The sequence below is a fragment of the Phasianus colchicus genome, chromosome 1 (assembly GCF_987193195.1).
Source record: "Phasianus colchicus chromosome 1, bPhaCol1.hap1.1, whole genome shotgun sequence".
In the NCBI taxonomy this organism is placed as follows: domain Eukaryota; kingdom Metazoa; phylum Chordata; class Aves; order Galliformes; family Phasianidae; genus Phasianus; species Phasianus colchicus.
The window spans coordinates 119,666,990-119,686,334 of NC_143436.1; the positions used below are offsets into that span (position 1 = coordinate 119,666,990).

General features: G+C 43.5%; 2 protein-coding genes across 8 annotated transcripts in view; one reads left to right on the top strand and one right to left on the bottom strand.

The window, feature by feature from the left end:
• Positions 1-17: 17 nt before the first annotated feature.
• On the bottom strand, positions 18-13,664 carry EIF2S3 (eukaryotic translation initiation factor 2 subunit gamma). The gene is made up of 12 exons (XM_031599304.2): positions 13,431-13,664; positions 11,746-11,809; positions 11,115-11,242; positions 10,879-11,000; positions 9,399-9,493; positions 8,595-8,753; positions 7,012-7,146; positions 6,088-6,182; positions 4,404-4,548; positions 3,822-3,991; positions 2,580-2,752; positions 18-530 (listed from the first exon to the last, which is right to left on the bottom strand). The coding sequence occupies exons 1-12, from the start codon at positions 13,497-13,499 to the stop codon at positions 467-469; spliced, it is 1,419 nt and encodes a 472-aa protein (XP_031455164.1). The 5' UTR covers positions 13,500-13,664; the 3' UTR covers positions 18-466.
• A 94-nt stretch (positions 13,665-13,758) lies between these two features.
• KLHL15 (kelch like family member 15) overlaps positions 13,759-19,345 on the top strand; it is a 30,843-nt gene continuing 25,256 nt past the window's right edge. For 2 of the 7 annotated variants that reach the window (XR_004167749.2, XM_031599299.2), the window contains exons 1-2: positions 13,760-14,150; positions 16,194-16,289. The gene's annotated coding sequence lies outside the window, so the exon portion shown is untranslated. The other 5 variants (XM_031599300.2, XM_090124404.1, XM_031599301.2 and 2 more) reach the window with 5 other exon arrangements.

Genomic DNA, 19,345 nt, shown 5'->3' on the forward strand with positions numbered 1-19,345 from the left:
AGTCTTCAAGGCCAGAATGACTTTTGCTTGCCTTTAATTCCTGTATGGTTGAACAATCACCACTGTCTTTTGTTACTCAAAACATTACATGATGAAAATAAGCAATATTTTATTTCAATACCACATTTATCATTTATGTGTTACACTGGGGCTGGCTTGACTGATATTAAACAGATATGCCCAAAACACAAAATAACATAAATTAGACATGCCGTGAGACATGTATAATTATTTTCTACTAAAATGTGGAAAATGAAACCCACTTCTACGCCAATTCTTCTACACTTTTAATGGTGATAGTGACTAGTATTTTAGTAAGAGGATAAAATTCAATAAAATGTCCAAGGACAGCCATACAATTCAAAGACAATGGTTGCACAGCTTCCAATTCCACTGTGAAGATATACTCCCTCCAAAATAGAAATGGGCGCCTCATCTTTAAAAATGAAGCATTCTTTTTTGTTCTTCAGTCGTCATCAACAGTTGGTTTGATTGTCACTCCTCTTCTGATCTGACCCCAACCAATTAAGCTGCAAAAAGAAAACCAGTTTATATTACTTTTAATAGCAGGTAGAAACACCCAGAACAAATCAGCATACTTCTATTATGCTTAAGCCTTTTGGATTTTTTCCCCACTCACCTCCCTCACAAAACATCCCACCAGATCTAAGAGTGGTTAGTAGAAACACAGTAAAGGATGGGGGGGACACAGAACATTGGCATATATGTGTAATCCATCAAGAACGTACCTTTGAATGGTGAACTTAAAAATGGAAAATTCTGTAACGTATGTTGCAACAGTTAACTGTAATTATAGCTGTCTCTCTTTCTACCTGTAAGTGCTGCATCACTTTCAAAGAGAAATGAACATGGAAAAAATACAGACAACTACAGTAAAATTGCAAATTTAACTCTTAATGAGCTTGCAACCCAGCCCAAGTTAATGGTAACTCAAGCCTCAGGTAAGTTCAATACTACCAAAGTCCCTTTTATAGGCTGCTGCTGCCTCAGAAGAAGAATATACTTAGAATTTGTGTTCATTTCCACAGTCAGCAGGCAGTCCATAGAACTATCTTGAACACATTTTTCATTTTTGGCAAGGAGATACACAAAAACCACAAGCGCGTTCCCATTTAATTTGCTAACAGTAGGGGCTCCCTCTGGACTTCAACAGATAAGTGAAAAGAGGAACTGAATTATATTATTGCAGCACTTCCTACTTTGTGAGACCATATTCATAGCTTGTAGCTATTCCATGTTTGAAACCACAGTTCCTTCCAATCACTAATGCACATTGTTTGCTTCGCCATTTGCTAGCTACTTAACTTCTGTGCCTTCATATATTTATTCCCTATTTTATTTCTTCTTCTCTTGCTTTCTCATTTTTCAGTACTCCATTCCCTTAAGCAGTTAAGTTCCTTCTCATTATACCAACCATAGAGAAATAAGTCAGCTTTTGGCAAAATTTGGTAATGTTTCACAAGCGGGAAGTAATCTACAAAGGCCAGATGCCTTGGAACAAAACTCACATTAAAATTTGCATAGGTTGGCATTCTGTGGCTTAAAATAACAGTTTCCAATATACATAAGTTTCTCTTCATTTTGCTTTCACTTTAATTGGTTTGGGTTTTAAAGCCTGCTTAAGACACGTCATTTTTTCCTTCCTTTTCCCCAGGGAATAACCACTTCTCTGATTTATCAGTGATCTCCAAGACAGCACGCGCTGAATTGCCCATGCTTTCTCAATCTGAAAAATCATCCACTGATATTTAAGTCTTAGTTCTTTTTCATACAGCAAGAACATCCCAGGTGAATGCTTCTGTTCCCTTATATGGTCTCTCACACTGTAAGAGCTGTGTAGGTCAAGGAATCCCAAATACTGTTAAATCCTTATGTATATATGGAATACATAAAAGGTACCATATGTATAATCATCTACAGACAAGTATGACACTAAGCCTAAAATGAATCATCAATTAAACCTGCTCATCATTTTTAGCCTCCATATATTTCAGTGCAAGCAGCCATTTTTATACTTGGCATTTAAACAGATGAAAGTAGTTAATACTTTTCCCTCTGTTCATGATACATAAAATGCTAGAACTTCGTATGCTCCACCTCCACTCCCCTACTACTTCTTTAGAGGTTGCACTGCAAGTTCCATACAGCTCCACAGGTTGAATTCCACTGACTGTGGCACACATGAAGACAGGCTTTGGTGTTAACATTACTTGAATTTTCAACCCACTGCTCCAAGGTTGCCTACAGTTAGCTCAATTACTGCATGGCTGTTTTATCAACAGAACCATAAATATCAGATGTTTCCTTGTCTGTCAAGTAACAGACATCTCATCACCTACCATGCTTCTTTTAAAGGAGAACAAAAGTATAAGATGAAGCACCCCATAGTAACAGTGTCAGCATGTTAGAATTCAGAGGAATTCTTTTAAATAGAGATTCCTATTCTAGAGCATGATCAGATCTACCTATTTATTTTTAATACGTTTTTTTTTTTTTGTTTTTTTTTTTTTAATAACATGGTAACAGCCAGGTATTCTACCAATTTAGCACCAACTTACCGCCAGTGCTTCTCAACTCTTCGACTCAGGGCAATTTTTTCTCCCACTTCTGTGCATACTGGGTTAGTCAGCACTATCTTCCCCAAATCAGCCTTTACTGCACTGACTCTCCCTCCAGTAGATAAGGATCCAATATTTACCATTAAAACTTCATTCTTTGATAATTTTTGCACCTGAAATAAGACACACAAAACTCTAAATGTAAGCTGCAGTATTTAAAATAACCTATTCACACTAAGCAACAGTATTTAGCAACACAATCACTAAAATGAAGAAAAATACTACAGGCAGTATTGAACACCATCTGTGATTCAACTGCCACAAAAATGAGATAGCTGGGAAATGCAAAAGCTATATATAACCCATGCACAAATGATGCAAAAGAGCATTTGTGGATAAAAAAATTGTCTATTTTTAACTCTTGTGAAGGACAAACATATGAATATGCTCTATGTGTAGTAGCACAGATTATAGAGGAATTCCAAGAAGGTGTGTCATGCAATTTTCTACAATACATACCTAGTATTGCATATACTGCACTGAAAGCAAAACAACTGTCTTAGATATTGCTATGAAGTGAAATGTTTTACTGTTTCTTTAAATAATCTGCCTACATACATCAAAATGATTTCTCAAAAAAAAAAAAAACAAAACCAAAAACAATTCACAGAGGATAAAGAGCTAAAGCATTTAATTTACTCTTATATGAAGTGATCTGTAGATTTTAATTCAAAAAGGAACTTCAATGTTAAAAATGGTCTTGTAGTTTGATTAATGTAAAAAGGATTATGGAACACAAAACCATACTACGTATTAAGCTCACTGTTTCTTTTTGACTGCAGTGTTTCAGAAATAGTTAGCTTTAAAAAGTTCTTCAGAGAAGAGCATGCAAGCAGAAGTAGATCAGTGTTTATAAAGCTGATTATTGCACACATTAATAGGCTGATAACAAAGGATAACAGCTACAAACGAGGTTAGAAGAACATCTGAATTGAAGACATGTAAATACTTCATTTTAATCTACTCTGATATGAATGCCTACTCTGAAAACTTTTATTCTACAACATTAAAGAGACAACAGATTTATGACAGCCACATACAAAGAGAGAAACAAAATTACTATATGATTTAAAAAAATGTACATATTAATACAACTTTGCACAAGTTGTCTAAACACAAATCAGAGAAAAGCCCGTGGTACTCATCAATTTATTTAATAAAATAAGAAAAAACAGTACAGACCTTTGCAGCTTTCTTGTCTCCTTCAGTGCGCACACCTAGCAGTCGTCTCAGCAAGAAATAGGAAATTTCTAGCTCTGTAAATATTTCAGGCAGCGCTCCAACCGCACCAAGAACTTGCCCTACCATTCGGTCAGCCCTGCACAACGTTGGGTCAATCTTAGTTCCAACACCTACAACACAACAAGGAGTAACTGAAAGGTGGCTATCATGTTTACATCTTCAAATAATTGAATGAGATCTAAAAACGATATAGGAGAACGTACTGGGAATTCCCTATTACTTGGGCAGCACTTTCAGAATGTCAGCAAGATTGTGATCTTTGTCTAAACAGATGAAGAAATATTCTACTGTTAAAGGTGATACAATTAACAATTCAAGTTGAACTGAGTTGGCTACTGACATTCAGACAAATTATTTAATAAATACTGGCTTTCCATACAAGTCATTTATCTGTCTCTTTATAAATACACATTAAATTGCTCATAGCCTTTTTGGTTTCACTTAGCAATGACTTTAATGTAATAAACAAGTGTTTTCAATAAGCATTAGGTAATAAATCTCTTCATAAAAGAATATCCTTACCTATAAGTCCTCCTGGAGCAGCGTATTGTAAATCATTGTGTTCAGCAAAGAGTGACACAATTTTGGAAAAGATTGGCTTGCACATGAGTTTTCCTTCACTGTCCTTGGACACAATACCAGGTCGGACCTCAATTTCTTGACCAACCTAATTACAAAAGTGACAAAGTGGTTAACAATTAGTTTCACAGGAACATAAAGCTAATTTTCTAGTCACAGGCAAAACATGCTTATTCCAAGACTGTAGGATTGATACAAACCCTTGGTTCTGACTGCAGATCTTCACAGAATCACAGAAACACCAAAGTTGGAAAAGACCTACAAGATCATGCAGTCCAACCATCCACCTGTCACCAATAGTTCTCACTAAACCATATCCCTCAACACAACATCCAAACGTTCCTTGAACACCTCCAGGGTCGGAGACTCCACCACCTCCCTCGGCAGCCCGTTCCACCACCTGCCACTCCTTCAGAGAAGTAGTATTTCCTAACATACAGCCTGAATCTCCCCTGGCGCAGCTTGAAGCCATTCCCTCTAGTCCTATCACCAGTTACACGGGAGAAGAGGCCGACCCCCAGCTCACTACAACCTCCCTTCAGGTAGTTATAGAGAGCAAAAACGTCTCCCCTGAGCCTCCTCTTCTCCAGACTGAACAATCCCAGCTCCCTCAGCCGCTCCTCATAAGGCCTGTGCTCCAGACCCCTCACCAGCTTTGTCGCCCTTCTTTGAACCCGCTCCAGGGCCTCAATGTCTTTCTTGCAGTGAGGGGCCCAGAACTGGATGCAGTACTCGAGGTGCGACCTCACCAGAGCTGAGTACAGGGGGAAAGTACATCTTCTGCACTACCTAGTATAAACCCAACAATACATGAACCTCTGCATCTTATATCCAATGAAACAAATACTTTTCTCTCTCCAATACGTTCTAAATAACTGCTTTTGCAAAGGACCTTTATTAGTTGTAACTCCAACATTCAAACTGTAGGGTTTGCATTTATTTTTAAATATTTCATTTAGAAATGTTATAGCACTGAGAAAAATGGAGTTAATTTGATTCATGTAACTGACCACCAATAAACTAGAAGACAAAGAGTATGTACACTGAATGAATGTTCAAAGATGGTTTGCTTTTCAGCCTAACAGAATAACTTTTAAAGTACCCATATATTGACAATGTCCCATGAGAAAAATATATATATACTTATGTATGCATACACAGAATACTTAAGTGGGGAAGTGGGATCTCTAAGAGGTACCTTGGAATGCTTCCCCCCTTCTCCTCAGAGTAATTCAGAAAGTAGGAGTGGTGGGACAGAAAAAATACACAGCTCCCTCAACGTTTGTAAGCAGTGAAGATGGTTTCGTTAGTAGAAAAAGCTAAGATTAAAGTAACAGATATATATATATATATGTATATATATACACACACACATATAAGTGCGAAATAAGTGTTTCTTGTTCTGTAAAAATCAGAAAAGTATCAATGAGGCATGGCACATACAGAAAAGACAGGTATATATATATGTATAATTGAATATATATATATATATGAAAATATATATATATAAGAAATTCAATTTCATAGATTTGTTTTGTACTATGCATGCAAGAAGAAAAACAGTAACCAAAAAACCCTACTCATTATCATCACTACGAATTTCCAAAGAAGGGAGAGAAAAGATTACCTTTAAAACACCTTTTAGAATACTGCCACCAGCTACACCCCCTTTAAGGTCATCAACTTCACAGCCAGGCTTGTTAACATCAAAAGACCTAATAACTAAAAGAAATACAATCAAGTTTATAGTTAAGATCCAGTTTTCAAATAACTTGTGCTTTTCTTTAACAACTCTAATTATTTCCCTATCATCTTGAAGGTATGTAGTTATTTACAAAAACATAATTCAGTCTGAATAAAATAGGAATATTTTATTTAGCTGATTTTGTTCTAAAATTCAGTAAAGTTATTCATCCACATAAACATTTTAAATGATATTTATTCACAGCAAAGAATAAATATCAGTAGCTGAAAAAGAAAGGAATGATCAGCTATTCTGAGAAAAGCTTCAATATTCACAATGTCAACATTTTTGTAATCTTGTTTTAACATTCTGCATTCATATGAATTAAGAACTCCTTTTCAAAAGGTCTTCCCATTTTTTGTGGGATTGCTGGGAAAGACAGAAAACACAGACCCATTGTAGCAGAACTGGATTTCTAAGCATACTAGACAAGAACTGAGACTTGAAAATCTGACCACGCTACCCTGTCTATAGGGCTTTCATATAAACAATTTTCACATACAGCAGTTTGTCTGTACTTTGTTAAATGGAATTTCTAGCAATTAAAGTTTTAATCAATAACTTTCTCATCATTATCACATTTTATTGCTGTTGTACACACAATATCAAGCCAGCAATTACCTCAGATATAGTTAAACTACTACACATAAATCCAAATAAACCACACAGCTTCCAGAAAATATTTTAAAAGAAGGAGAACACTTGAACACTTTTTAAATCCACCTCTTCTTGAGAATCCTGCCACACAGCATTCTAAGGGCATAACAGATAGCAGCCACAAAAGCTCAAACACAAGCATCTACATACCAATAAGCCTTGGTTCAGATGTAAAGTCTCGCAAAGGGACTGGAATTTTTTTCACTATATACTCGCAGACTACTTCAATGTTGTATTTCAGCTGTGCTGAAATTGGAATTATTGGAGCTCCTTCTGCAACTGTACCTGAAAGAGGTTTGACATCAAGCCTTAATACAGTATTTGTAGAAACACGATCAAGTGTTCTGTAACCGTTCACAGAATCACAACACAGCACAGGTTGGAAGGGACCTCAAGGATCATGAATCTCCAATCCCCCTGCCACGTGCAAGGGCCACGAACCTCCACATTTCATACTAGACCAGGCTGCCCGTGGCCCCATCCAATCTGGCCTTGAACACCTCCAGGGACGGGGCATCCACAGCCTCTCGGAGCAGCCTGTTCCAGTACCTCACCACTCTCATAGTAACTGTTAAAAGCACTAACAAAGTTTGAGAAACACTTTACATGTATTTCCCAAAGCAATAAGTATCACAGCATCTGCTCTTCCCTTGAATATTTCTGCTCAAACCAGCCAGGCCTATTTTTCAAGGCAATCTGAAACAGCCCTTGTGTTGCCACTGGGTAATTGGCTACAGTGGAGTTTTACAATTGCTCTGCAAAAACTGTGACAGATAATATTCTGCTTTTTGGTGATCTGAAAAAATCTTAAGAGAAATTCCACAGCGAGATTGAATATCTAAACATTCCATACATCAGTATTAATTTTAAAGTCAGACTTAATTTTGATGAACCGAAATTCCTATCAACTTAACAATCAACCTTTTCTAAGTCCTGCAATGCAAGTAAGTATTTTAGGAAAAAAAAACTAATTCTATGGAAAGAAGAATTTAGTTATCAAGGTTTGCTAAATGTTATTTGTTTTAATTCTATCTATATTTCTCACAATGTCTGCAGTTCTCACAAAGGAATTTTGCCTTCTATAGGAAGCCACTAACATGGCTGTTAAGAACAGCTTATGCAAGGCAACAATTGTGAACAAAGAGAGACCCATTAGCTACCTCTGATGGTGACAACCTAGCTCTGCAGTTTTTACCATATCCCAGTTTAACCAGACAAGCAGGGAAAATGGCAGAAGCTTCTGGGAAAGATGAAACCTCAAAGCATTAGAATAAAATTGAATAGAAATTACAGACAGTGCTTGAACTGGACTTAAAAAAGAGGCAAGGCCAATCTTTCATGAACAGATGAAAAATGACACGTTTATACCCACAAGGTACCCCTCTTAATACTGCTTCACTCTCTCCTGCACTGCAGCAAGATTACTGTACAGTCCCTAGCAGAGAAACTGTCAGCACTACCAAGAAACCACAAACCAATGAAAGCTACAAGACAGAAGCTACTGCTACTAGTTTTACAACAAGTGCTTTGGGCTACAGCCATATTATTGTATCTAAGCAGTCTGAAATATGGAAGAGGAACAACTCTGATGGTTGTTCCTCTTACATATTTCCACAAACACATATACCAGTGTAGTCCAAGTATGAGACTTCTTTCATAAATATATAGAAAAACACTGTGTTCCAACAGAGAAGAATTCTACATTGACCAGACTTTTGCTGGTGAAAGCTTACCTTGCACAAATGCAAGAATCTGCTCGTATTGTTCTTTAGCCTGGCTCTCCTTCACTAAATCAATCTTATTCTGCAGAATCAAAATGTGTTTCAGTTTCATGATTTCTATAGCAGCTAGATGTTCTGAGGTCTGTGGTTGAGGACATGACTCATTACCAGCTGAAAGAAGAAGAGCAATTGTAATATAAAAAACTAGAAAGGTAGACAAAACTCATACAGTTAAGAAATCTAATTTCTGCTGTGTTTTCATAAAACAAAAGAAAACAAACAGCATGGAACACAGATCTGACTATCATCGTAGACCACTACAGTGTTCCACAGACAAAAATAAGTTTTATTCACATCCTATCCCTTGAAAAACAAAACAACTTCCTCAACCGAGCTCTATCTCCTATACCTTGATTTTGCCCATATCCATCCGGATGTACCGTTACTATTGATGTGTGTGCGCTCTTTTGTATGGGTGAGGCTAAAGATTTAAAGAAAACTGCAGAGAAAAGTGAAAAGTAACATTTCATGGAAACGCACTGACTAAATTTTACAGTGTTATAGCACTGTAGAGTTTGGTCTTGGCCAGCTGATGGCTACCAGGCTACTGAGTACATACAGCTATGTTTAAAAAAAACACAACAGCTAGCTAGGTTATATTTTCATTATAAAATCACTTACTTAAGCTTCTTAAACGCATCTCAAAAGCATTCATTTAATAACTAACCTCATCCCACTTGACTTCAAAACCTGCATGAAGTTGACCTATGGTATTTAAAATAAAGCAAAGTGCTGCTTTTGTGTAGCAATCATTACCTATCAGCAGTAAAGCTGCATCCATTACCGCTGCACCGTTCAGCATAGTAGCCATCAAAATGTCGTGGCCAGGACAATCCACAAAAGAGACATGCCTGTTGTAGACAACAGTGAGAAAGACAAAAAGCCAATTACCAACAATTTCTGTGAATGCGAATACCTAAGCAGACACACCAATTAAAAGAGTCCTTAAGATAAATTAAAAAAGCAAATAAACAGGAACAGGGAACCAGTTGCTGAGAAGTAATACTTTAGAAGTACATTTGTAGAAATGCAGGCTACTGAAATGCTACTGAACAATAATTCTATGTTCTATGTTTTGAGTTCTATGATTCAATACCTTATATTCACTCTAGGCATTGCTGCAGTATTTCACAAATATACGTGTACATTAAACTAGACTCAAATGCACCAGAACAACAACAAAACTCACAGGGTATGGCATATTATATCCCATTTCTCATCTCTCTTAAGTTGTCTCCCACTCAAATTTTCAAAAATTATAAGCCTTTAATTATATGATTAAAACTGCCCTTCACTTCAAAGATTTACGCACAGAAACAACACTACAGCCATGAGCTCCAATCTTATGCTTTTGCTGTGCAAGACCATCGGTCCATGCACTGCTTTCTGGTGCCAATCCGCACCGTGAAGAAACCATGTAACATGCCATCAAAGAGCAAGGGACTAATTTGCTGCTTTGTAAACAGAAGTTAAAAAGCAAATAAGCAGCAAGATTCAGAACCTCATGCTTTCAAGCACTATCTTAACAATGGCTGCATAACAATCACACACCAACAGGAGTTGCTGTTACAAGCCCTCTACCAGAGATCTGATTAAAAGAAGGAAATACACACTTAGAGCAGTGCACGTATTTCATACAGAAGCTTGAACTAAGAATCCTGTCATACAACAGCCTTTGTGACTAGTCTCATTCAATCACTGCAAAGACTCACACAACAACTACCTAGATTACTAGACTTGTATAATGACCACGCTATGATTATGAAATTAATAAAGGACACCTATGCTCCAGCACTAAGACTGATCTCACATTAACAACCAGGCTTTGTTTGACATTCTTTTTTGGAACTCGGAAAACTTTTCTGCCTCCAGTAAGAAAAAGGTCACACTTGAAAAAGGAATTTAAAAGAATGGGTATGTGAGGTCCACATTAGTTTTTATTCTAGTGGCTTTAACACGTACTTATCTTTAGAGTAGGAAAAAATATTGTTTCACTTCAGAGCACTCAGGGACAGAAAACAGAGTTGTGCTTTACCCCAGATCACACACCACAACTAATAAAAACAACACAGGTTAAATGATGCCTCGCATCTGGGGCATCCAATCTGCAGAGCCTAAGAGCATGCGGTCTGCTGTTATCATTCAGCTTGCAGCTCAACCCTGACTATTGTTAGTTACGTAAAGGAAGTATAACTAAATTACATATAATTTACACCACTAATTTTACAGCATTTACCTGACTAGTTTGAAATTCCCTTTGGTGCCAGGAATATCTGTAGGGAATTCATCTGGGGTACTACTTCCACAGGATCGGTAACATTCTGGTCGGGAACAGCTTGGGTCATCCAACTTGTAAATCTGTAAGTATTATTATTTTTTTTTAAGTTTCATTCATCAGTAGTTATTGATAAGCTTATGTCCATCATGCAATATCTTAGAGACATACTTGCTTGATTTCTATCAGTGACTCACCTTTGCATTGGCATAGCCCAGCTTGATCGTGATATTTCTTTCCAGTTCATTTTTAAACCTGACAGTATGAACACCAGATATGGCTTTGACTACTGTCGACTTTCCGTGGGCTACGTGGCCAATTGTACCTATGTTTTAAAGGCAAATGTTTGTCAATTAACCGTTGTTCAATGTGTACAGAGACCATCCACACAATTACCCAAACACTCTGGAGCCAGTAAGCCCAGTGCTGCCATCAAAATACATATAGGTTCCTCAGTTACTTTGTCTAAACAAGCAGCAGCCTAGAATGAGCTCTCAACAGACACTTCTACAATCTGCACTTCTGTGAAAATCATTTCAATTCCTAATTTTAAGATTAAAAAGACCTTCCCTTAGCAACTACTCCCCACTTCATTCAAAGTAGTGCTTATGAAGTAAAACTGTAGTGCTTTTCAAGTTAGAAGAGTCTGACAAGTATCTTCCTGCATCCTGACAACATTTGTAAGACAAATACCTTATCTATATCACTGTGTATAAATATGAATTTCTTAATTTATTTTTCCACATAGGTACCATACATTAACACATGAGCACGAGGAAGCACCACATTAACATATCCCCCACTTCCTCTTTAGATATTTATTTTTACCTATATTAATTGTGGCTTGTCTGCTGATGACTTCTGGTGAAAGAGGCGTCAGCTTGGTAACATCCTGTATGAAGGAGATTTTACAATTTATTCATTTGGTATCTAAATGCTCAGAGTACTATACGTATTTTCTCAAAACCCAACCAAACCCCTTAAAGTAACTCGAGTTATGCATTCCAGTTTTCTTAAGTATGTGAAATGGTAAAAACTGCTGGCAACTCATATCACTTACAGATACATTCATTCAGGAAAAAAAAAAAAACAAAAAAAAACCTCTACAAATTAGGTGCTTTGTGTTCTGCTTTTTTTGTTATCTTTTCCTTTAGAAAAGCTCTTTGTCCAGATACAGCGCAAGTGTTACAACCCACTGAAACATCCCTCTGTGCCATTTTCTGAATCTGTTTATGGTAATTTCAAAGCCTGCAGTGAATCTATGGATGAGCTGCTGAGTTCAAACAAAGATTCATGAAGTGTCTTTGCTGCAGAACAGGATATAAAGCTTTGTGAAATCACAGGGTATTTACACTGTGACACAAGCGGGTTCTGTACATAATTAAAATTGACCATAACCGTATAAAAATGTAATCTTACTTATATCTCAAGCATTAAATGAATAACAAATCAATTTCCTTCTACCTGCCACGATTATATTTTTTTGTACATCTTACTTGCCAACTAACATCACCTGAGCTCACTGAGGCCAACGATGGGCCCACGACCTGCAGGGGGCACCGTGCAGCAGGATGACAGCACCGTGAATGATGCAAACCCCGTCACCAAGAGACTTGTTCCCCGAGTACAGAATCAGCACAAATGCCATTTTTCTTCAAGGCTGGCATAAGGTTAAGCTCAGCAACAGGCTACAGCGAGCTGAAGGCTTTCAAGGGCCCAGTGAACAAAGTACAGAATGGGGGTAATTCTTGTTGATCACGAAATTAGGAATAGCTGTGCTCTTTCCAGCTGGCAAAATACCCAATGAAAAAGGAAAAGAAGGCAAGAAGCTTTCTGAAGTTACTAATGTGCTTCACTAGCAAACTTGCTAGGACACAAAAAGAATTCTCCTATTCAAACTCAAGTTTGAATAGCGACGAGATTAATAACAATAAAACAAAAACCACCAAACGTCGTATAGCTGTTCGAAACGTTCTGTAGTTTGCCATGCTGCACCGGGCTCCGTCAGGCCGGGCGCGGCTCCGAGCACCCCGATGTAGCCGCAGCTGTCCCTGCCCCTCGCTGGGCAGACGGACCCGATGGCCTTTAAGGCTCCTTTCCAACTCAAACCATTCTCCGACGCTAAGAACAGCCGCCTTCCCCGACGGCGCTGCACAGCACGCCCGCCCGACTCGGGCACGCCGAGCAGCCCACACCGCCGGCCCGCTCCGAAGGCGCAGCGCCCTATTTAGCACAACGGGAACCCTCGGCACCCTCGGGCCGGCCAGCCGCGCGGAAGGCCGCCGCGCTCCGCCCCGCTCTCCCCGCTCCCCTCAGCCCGCAGCCACGCACCCACCCGGCCCCCACAGGCGCCCCGCCGCGCCGCCCGGCTGCGGCCACCCCCGCTCGGCTCCCGGCCCTCACGGCGGCGGCGCCCCGCGGCGAGGCGCGGAGCGCTTCACCCCGCCGCACGGCGCCCCCCGGCCCGCGGCGACCTCCCGAAGCCGGGCGGGCGCCCCCCGCGCGCGCCGCACCAAGGTGGCGAGGTCCTGCCGGGAGAGGTGCGGCTGCCCCAGCGTCACTCCCGCCTCGTCCCCCGCCATCTTGGCCGCAAGAGGAAGCGGGGCCGGCCGCGCGGCCGCCTGACCCCTCGCTCCCCTCGGCACCGCCTTCGCCGCGCCCGGCACTCGCCGCCCGACGAGGCGCGCCCGAGCTCAGGGACGCTCCGCGCTGGGCGACGCGGAGCCGCCCTCGGTCCCGCAGCGAAGCGAGAGCGGCTCAGGCGCGGCGCAGGGCGGCCCCGAGAAGGTCCCCGGCACCCTCGCGCCGGGTGATGCAACAGGACCCGCCGGGGAAGCGAGGCCGTGCGCATGCGCGGGTGCGGCGCGGGCGTGCGGGAGCGCGGGCGTGCGCGGCGGCGGCAGCGCGCGTGCGCTTTGCGCCCGCCGCCGGGTAACGGTGGCGGGTCGGTGCGGGTGGTTTGTATGGGGCCGTCGGGAACGGCTGCCGGCGGCATCGGTGCCTCCGCGTGTGCCTGCGGGACGGGGGGCCGTCTCTTAGAACGGCAGGCTGGCCGGGCGCGGGGTCACCGCCTGCCGCTGTGCCCGCAAAGTGCCGGAGTAACTGCGGTGGGAGGATCGGCATGAGGAACGGCCCGCTTGGGAGACGCCCCGAGCCAGGAGGCTTTGGCCTGTGCTTGTGGCTGTGAGGACGTCGGCGCTTGTCGATGCGTGTCTAACAGCATGGAAACGTAGGTGTGTCGGGGGTGTTTGAGGGATGCGGTGCAGAAAGGAGATGGGGGTGAAGTGAAAGCGGTGTGCGACTGTATGTCGTGGAAGTGAGCAGCTCTGGTTTGGTGGCCATCGGCTTATTGGCACTAACGGTAAATGCCACCGGGCGTATGTTAGCTGGCCAGCGGCCTTTCCCTTCGTGAATCTTACCTTGAACTCAGCAGCTCATCCATACAGATCCATCCATACTGCGGGCTTTGAAATTACCATAAACAGATTCAGAAAATGGCACAGAGGGTCCACATCCACAGATGTTTCAGTGGGTTGTAACACTTGTGCTGTATCTGGACAAAGAGCTTTTCTAAAGGAAAAGAGAACAAAAACAGCAGAACACAAAGCAACTAATTTTTAGAGTTTTGGTTTTGTTTTTTTTTTTTTTTTCTCCTGAATGAAGATATCTGTAAGTGATATGAGTTGCCAGCAGTTTTGTTTGGTACCTAACATGGAAATAATGGTACTTGAGGAAAAGTGGTCATTTAAATTATTAGGCTCAGATCAGTGGTGCTAATAATATTTCAGGACCTACTTGCTTCAAAAAGTTAGTTCTAATTACGTATTGACTGTAATGGAACCACTGCACAAGTTTAGCAGTTGTCCATTGACAAACGTAGGTATGGTTGGCCATGTAGTTCGTGGCAAATTAATTTCAGTTAGCATGTTAGTTTGTCCTCTGTAGGCTGAGTGCTGTATAAGGCCCAAAGACACAACAGCTTCAGTCTTCGATTCCAGACAGCTAGCACCTGCTGTTTTCAGAGTCAAGTGAGCTTTATGTTCCTTAAAAATCAAGTAAAATCCCTGATCCACTGATGACAGCCAGTTCAGAGGCCAAGGGCCAAATTCAGAACCCTCTCCAATGGGGAACTGAACTGATTCCTCCTCTGTGGAAACACCTTACAGGCCTAGAAGACATTGTTACTAACAAAATTTCCTCTATGATCAGAGCAACTGCTTTCAATACAAGTAACCATCTGTGTCACATACATTCATATTCATCAGCAGTGTTTTTGCCCACTAGAAAGTGTGGAACTTCCCAGATTTCGCCTGACTGCTTATGTCAAGGCAGTAATTCCCAAGCACCCAGCAATATGATTGGAACGTGATGATGGAAATGTGTGCCAAACCAGTATGCCTGGTTTAACAAGACTTGTCACTTCCCACTTCCACAAATGCCATTTCCATTCTTTCCTGATAGTATTTCCTGATATACAATAGCAAATGCATTGCCAGCATTCTTGTTTTGAAGGAAAGAATACAAGAATGTGGCAAGAAACCATACAGTAATGATGTTGCTAATGACAAAATATATCTTGTCTTCCTACCAAATAATTTTGCACTTTGGTCTTGAAAATAAATTTTCATTTCTAATCTTCCATTGGACTACGTGATGTAATACAATTTTCATATAAAATACCTTGCTTCTGAGAAAACCATATATGCTTAGAACCAAGACATGCAAAGTAAGCATGGAGCATATGATGCAATACTTGAATGTGGTTGCCTCAGCATGAGGCATGTATGATCACTGATGAAAATGAGCTGAAAATACTGGATTCTGTAGGTACTTAGCTGCTGTAATTATGCAATAATGCAGTGCAAGATAGGGCAGTATAGAAACAGTTGTTACATTTGCAGCAGCCTGTAGAAATGATTTATTCCTTCCCAAGAATTCTGTCAGAAATCTGAAGAAATACACCATCTATTATTTCTATTTTAATAATAAAATTGTTTACTTTACATATGCTGTCTTATTATTTTGATTTACTGTACTGGATAGTATTTGTAGCATGAAGAAAAATGCAAGGCTAAAGACTGGTTACTGTAGGGCCTAAGTTTAACAGCGCTGTAGTTTTAGTTAGGAGATTGAAAATCATTATTATATTTGAGTTTTTCAGTACAGGTAAATTGTCCATTATGGAGGAGTCACTTTTTTTGTGCTCTTAAATGCTGGGAATAAGTGTGTCACAGCTTTGTTTATTTGTTGTTTTTTGGTGGGGTTTTTTTTGGTAGGTTTGAATCTACTTCTGTGGCAGTGTGTTGAAGAGACCTGAAGATCTTCTTACGCCTCAGCTTACCACAAACTGCAAACAGCAAAATGACAGTCAGGTAAAGCCGAAACAGCCCTGCCAGTCTTTTTACTCTTATTGTCCTACGCAAGTCAAAAGTCTGAAGAGTGCAGAGGGATGTATGATGTTTTGTTGTGTTGATTCTGTACATGAGAAATAGATTTTCTGCTCTGGGTTCTCTTTGCCAAATCACAAGACGTCAATGTGTGCCTGGTATGGCAGAAGATAGACTCAGTGAGTAAAGGAGAGCATTTTGGACAGACTCTTGCGGGGTCTGTTGTTATAGGAAAAAGGGAAAATGGTTTTAAACTATAATGGGAGATTAGGTTTGGTATAAGAAAAAAGCTTTTTATGATAGGGGTAGTGAAGCACTGAAACAGATTGCCCAGCCCAGAGAGGTGGTGGATGTCCCATTCCTGGGGACAGTGAAGGTGGGGCTGGATGGGGCTCTGAGCACATGATGTAGCTGGAGGCGTCCCTGTTCATTGCAGGGGAGTTGGACCAGATGTCCTTTGAAGGGCCCTTCCAACTCGTTTGATCGTTTGAAAGATCATTTGATTCCACGTCTTTCCTTTGGGACTTAGGCAGGAACAGTAGCTGCTTTGATAATGGTTATATCACCTTGGTTGCATGAGTAACAGGTTTTGAAACAGCAACTGGGGAAATGGGGCAAATTTACTGTATGAGTTAAGTGCAGGAGGTGGAATGGTATGAATCTGGCTGAGCAGAGAGAGGTCAGGTCACTGGTGTGGAGGAGTCAGTGAATGGGAGCAGGCTGTAGTATAGAGTAAGTCTGGCTGAGCAGAGAGAGGTCAGGTCACTGGTGTGGAGGAGTCAGTGAATGGGAGCAGGCTGTAGTGTAGAGTAAGTAGGCTGTGTGGGAGCCCTGGGAGGTCAGTTAACTGAGTGGGAATAGCAGTGGGTAGTTTTTTGTGAAGCTGTGCATGCAACAGCAGGTTCATTGTGTGAAACAGTGAGAGGTGGGACAGACATTCAGATTGGGGGTGGCAGTCGTAGAGGAGTTGTGCTTTTGTTTTAGAAATCAAGAATGGGGTGGGGGTGGTAACGAGCAACTGAAAATAGACAGCGAAGGGGGTGGGAACAGCAATAAACGGGGAGAGGATGGCAGTGCACAGCCTGTTATTTAAAGCAGTGAGTGACATAGGAGGTACGTAGCAGGCTGTGAATAGTTTGAAGAAGGCAGGGACAGCCCAAAGGACCGTGTAGTTTTGTGTGGTGTCAGGACATTCTGTGATTAAGCACGTGAGGAGGTTGTTGTCAGGTTGTTGTCGGGTTGTTTTACCTTTTGCCAGCCAGCGGCAAGCTACAGAAAGCAAGGAGGGAAAGCTCGGGCCAAGGCAGAGCCCCGCTCAGGGCTGGGAGCGGCGTGCGGTTCGTTGCTCACGGCTGCGCTGAGCAACCGTAGCCGGCGGCCCTGACCCGCCTGGCTCTGTGACCTGGTTCCCACAGCGGCTGGCAGGGCTGCGTGACAAGGAGGCAGCCGGGGTCAGCCGCGGCGCCTGCCGCTGCCAGGTGCGAGGGGGAGGAGTTCAGCCGGCTTCTGAGAGGGGCCGCTGCCGCTCGGAGCGGGTTTCCGTACGACGTCCATCCCCGCCGCGCTGCCGGCGCTGAAAGGGGCCGCCGCGAGCGGGAGGGCGAAGCGACGCGGTCACCCTGCAGCCGCCCGCGGACGAGCCAAGCAGATGACGCTCCTTGGAACCGCATTCCCGATCCCCAGCGGCGGCCGCTCCCGGTCCCCGGTGAGAGCCTTTCCCTCTCCGGGGGATCGCCCGCCCGGGATCCCCGCGGCCGACGGATGCGGCCCGGCCGGTGTCTGGCCGGCACGGGAACGCCGCCGGGCGGGGGGTGGGCGCGCGGGGCCGGGCCGGGGAAAGGCGGCGCAGCCTCTGCCGCTCGGGGCGCGGCCCCCCGCCGCCGGCCGCCGTCCCGGGCCCGCAGGTGGCGGCGGAAGTGACGGGCGGCGCGGGGCGCCCGCGGCGGGGGAACATGGCGCCAGCGGCCTCTCTGGGCAGCGCCGAAGGTAACGCGGCGAGGGGCGGCCGGGCGGGCGGGACCCCGGGGGCGAGGCCGGGCCCGGCTGGGCCGGGCCGGGAGCGACGGTGCGCGGGCGGCGCGGCGCGACGGGGGGCGGCTCCCCCGACCGCGGACGGCGGGGAGGAGGAAGCCCGGGGTCCCCCCTTCCTCCTCCGTCTCCTCTTCCTCTCGGCCGTGCCTCGGCTGCTGCCCCTCCGCTCAGCCCCCCGGCGCGGCCCGCCGCCTCCGGCTTTATGCTCCGCACGGGCTCCCTTTCCGCCGGCTCGACGGGAGGAGCCGCGGCCCCAGCGCCGCTGCCGCCCAGAGGTAGGTGTAGCCGCCCCCGGGCCTCCCGCTTTCTCCCCTCGTCGGTCCGACCCCGCGGGGGAGCCTTGCGGGGCCGGGGGCGGCCGCTGAGGGCTCCCGGCCGCCGTCCTCCTGGGGGCAGCTCCCGCGCTGCGGGCCGGTGCGGGCGCGTCGGTGGGCGAGCTGAAGTAGGTCAGTCGCACGGTGCCGGCCGCTGGCCATCCGCAGCGTTAGGAATAGTGGTTTTAGCGGAGCGGGCGGCTGGGCTGCTTTGGCTTGGGTTGGTTAATACGTAAATGTCGCACAAAAACACGAAGGTTTTTTTGTTTTTGTTTTTTTTTTGTTTGGTTTTGTTTTGTTTTGTTTTTTTTTCCTTTTCTCTTAGAAGAAAAAGCGTAGCCATAAAACTGTTCCTGAATAAAAAGGCAGCACTGCTGCGATCTGCATGCTCTTGTCTTTGCCGTGTCGTAGAGATGTTCTTCAGATGTAACCCGGCGCTTCCATCGCCACTGCCCCAATTCACACTCGGGTCCCTTCAGCACACCACCACGTGTCAGCATCTTTGCTGTTGCTCTTCCCAACGTCCAGCCCATGCGTTTAATTTCCACCACAAGTCCTATAAACTTTCCCACTGTCACTCATCTCCTTTCACTTTCCTTAATTACATCCTATGGCTGCTATGGATGTACACGTGCTGATTTGCCTTTCAGCAGGTAGAGTGGGCCAGGTCACTGCTGGGCTCACCGTGGAGGTACT

Coding starts and splice junctions, on each gene's coding strand:
- EIF2S3 (XM_031599304.2), bottom strand. CDS start 13,499: ATGGCGGGGGACGAGGCGGGAGTGACGCTGGGGCAGCCGCACCTCTCC. Junction 9,494..10,878: donor GGGAATTTCAAACTAGTCAG/GTAAATGCTGTA, acceptor TGTCTACAACAG/GCATGTCTCTTTTGTGGATT. Junction 2,753..3,821: donor GAGACAAGAAAGCTGCAAAG/GTCTGTACTGTT, acceptor GTCTTATTTCAG/GTGCAAAAATTATCAAAGAA.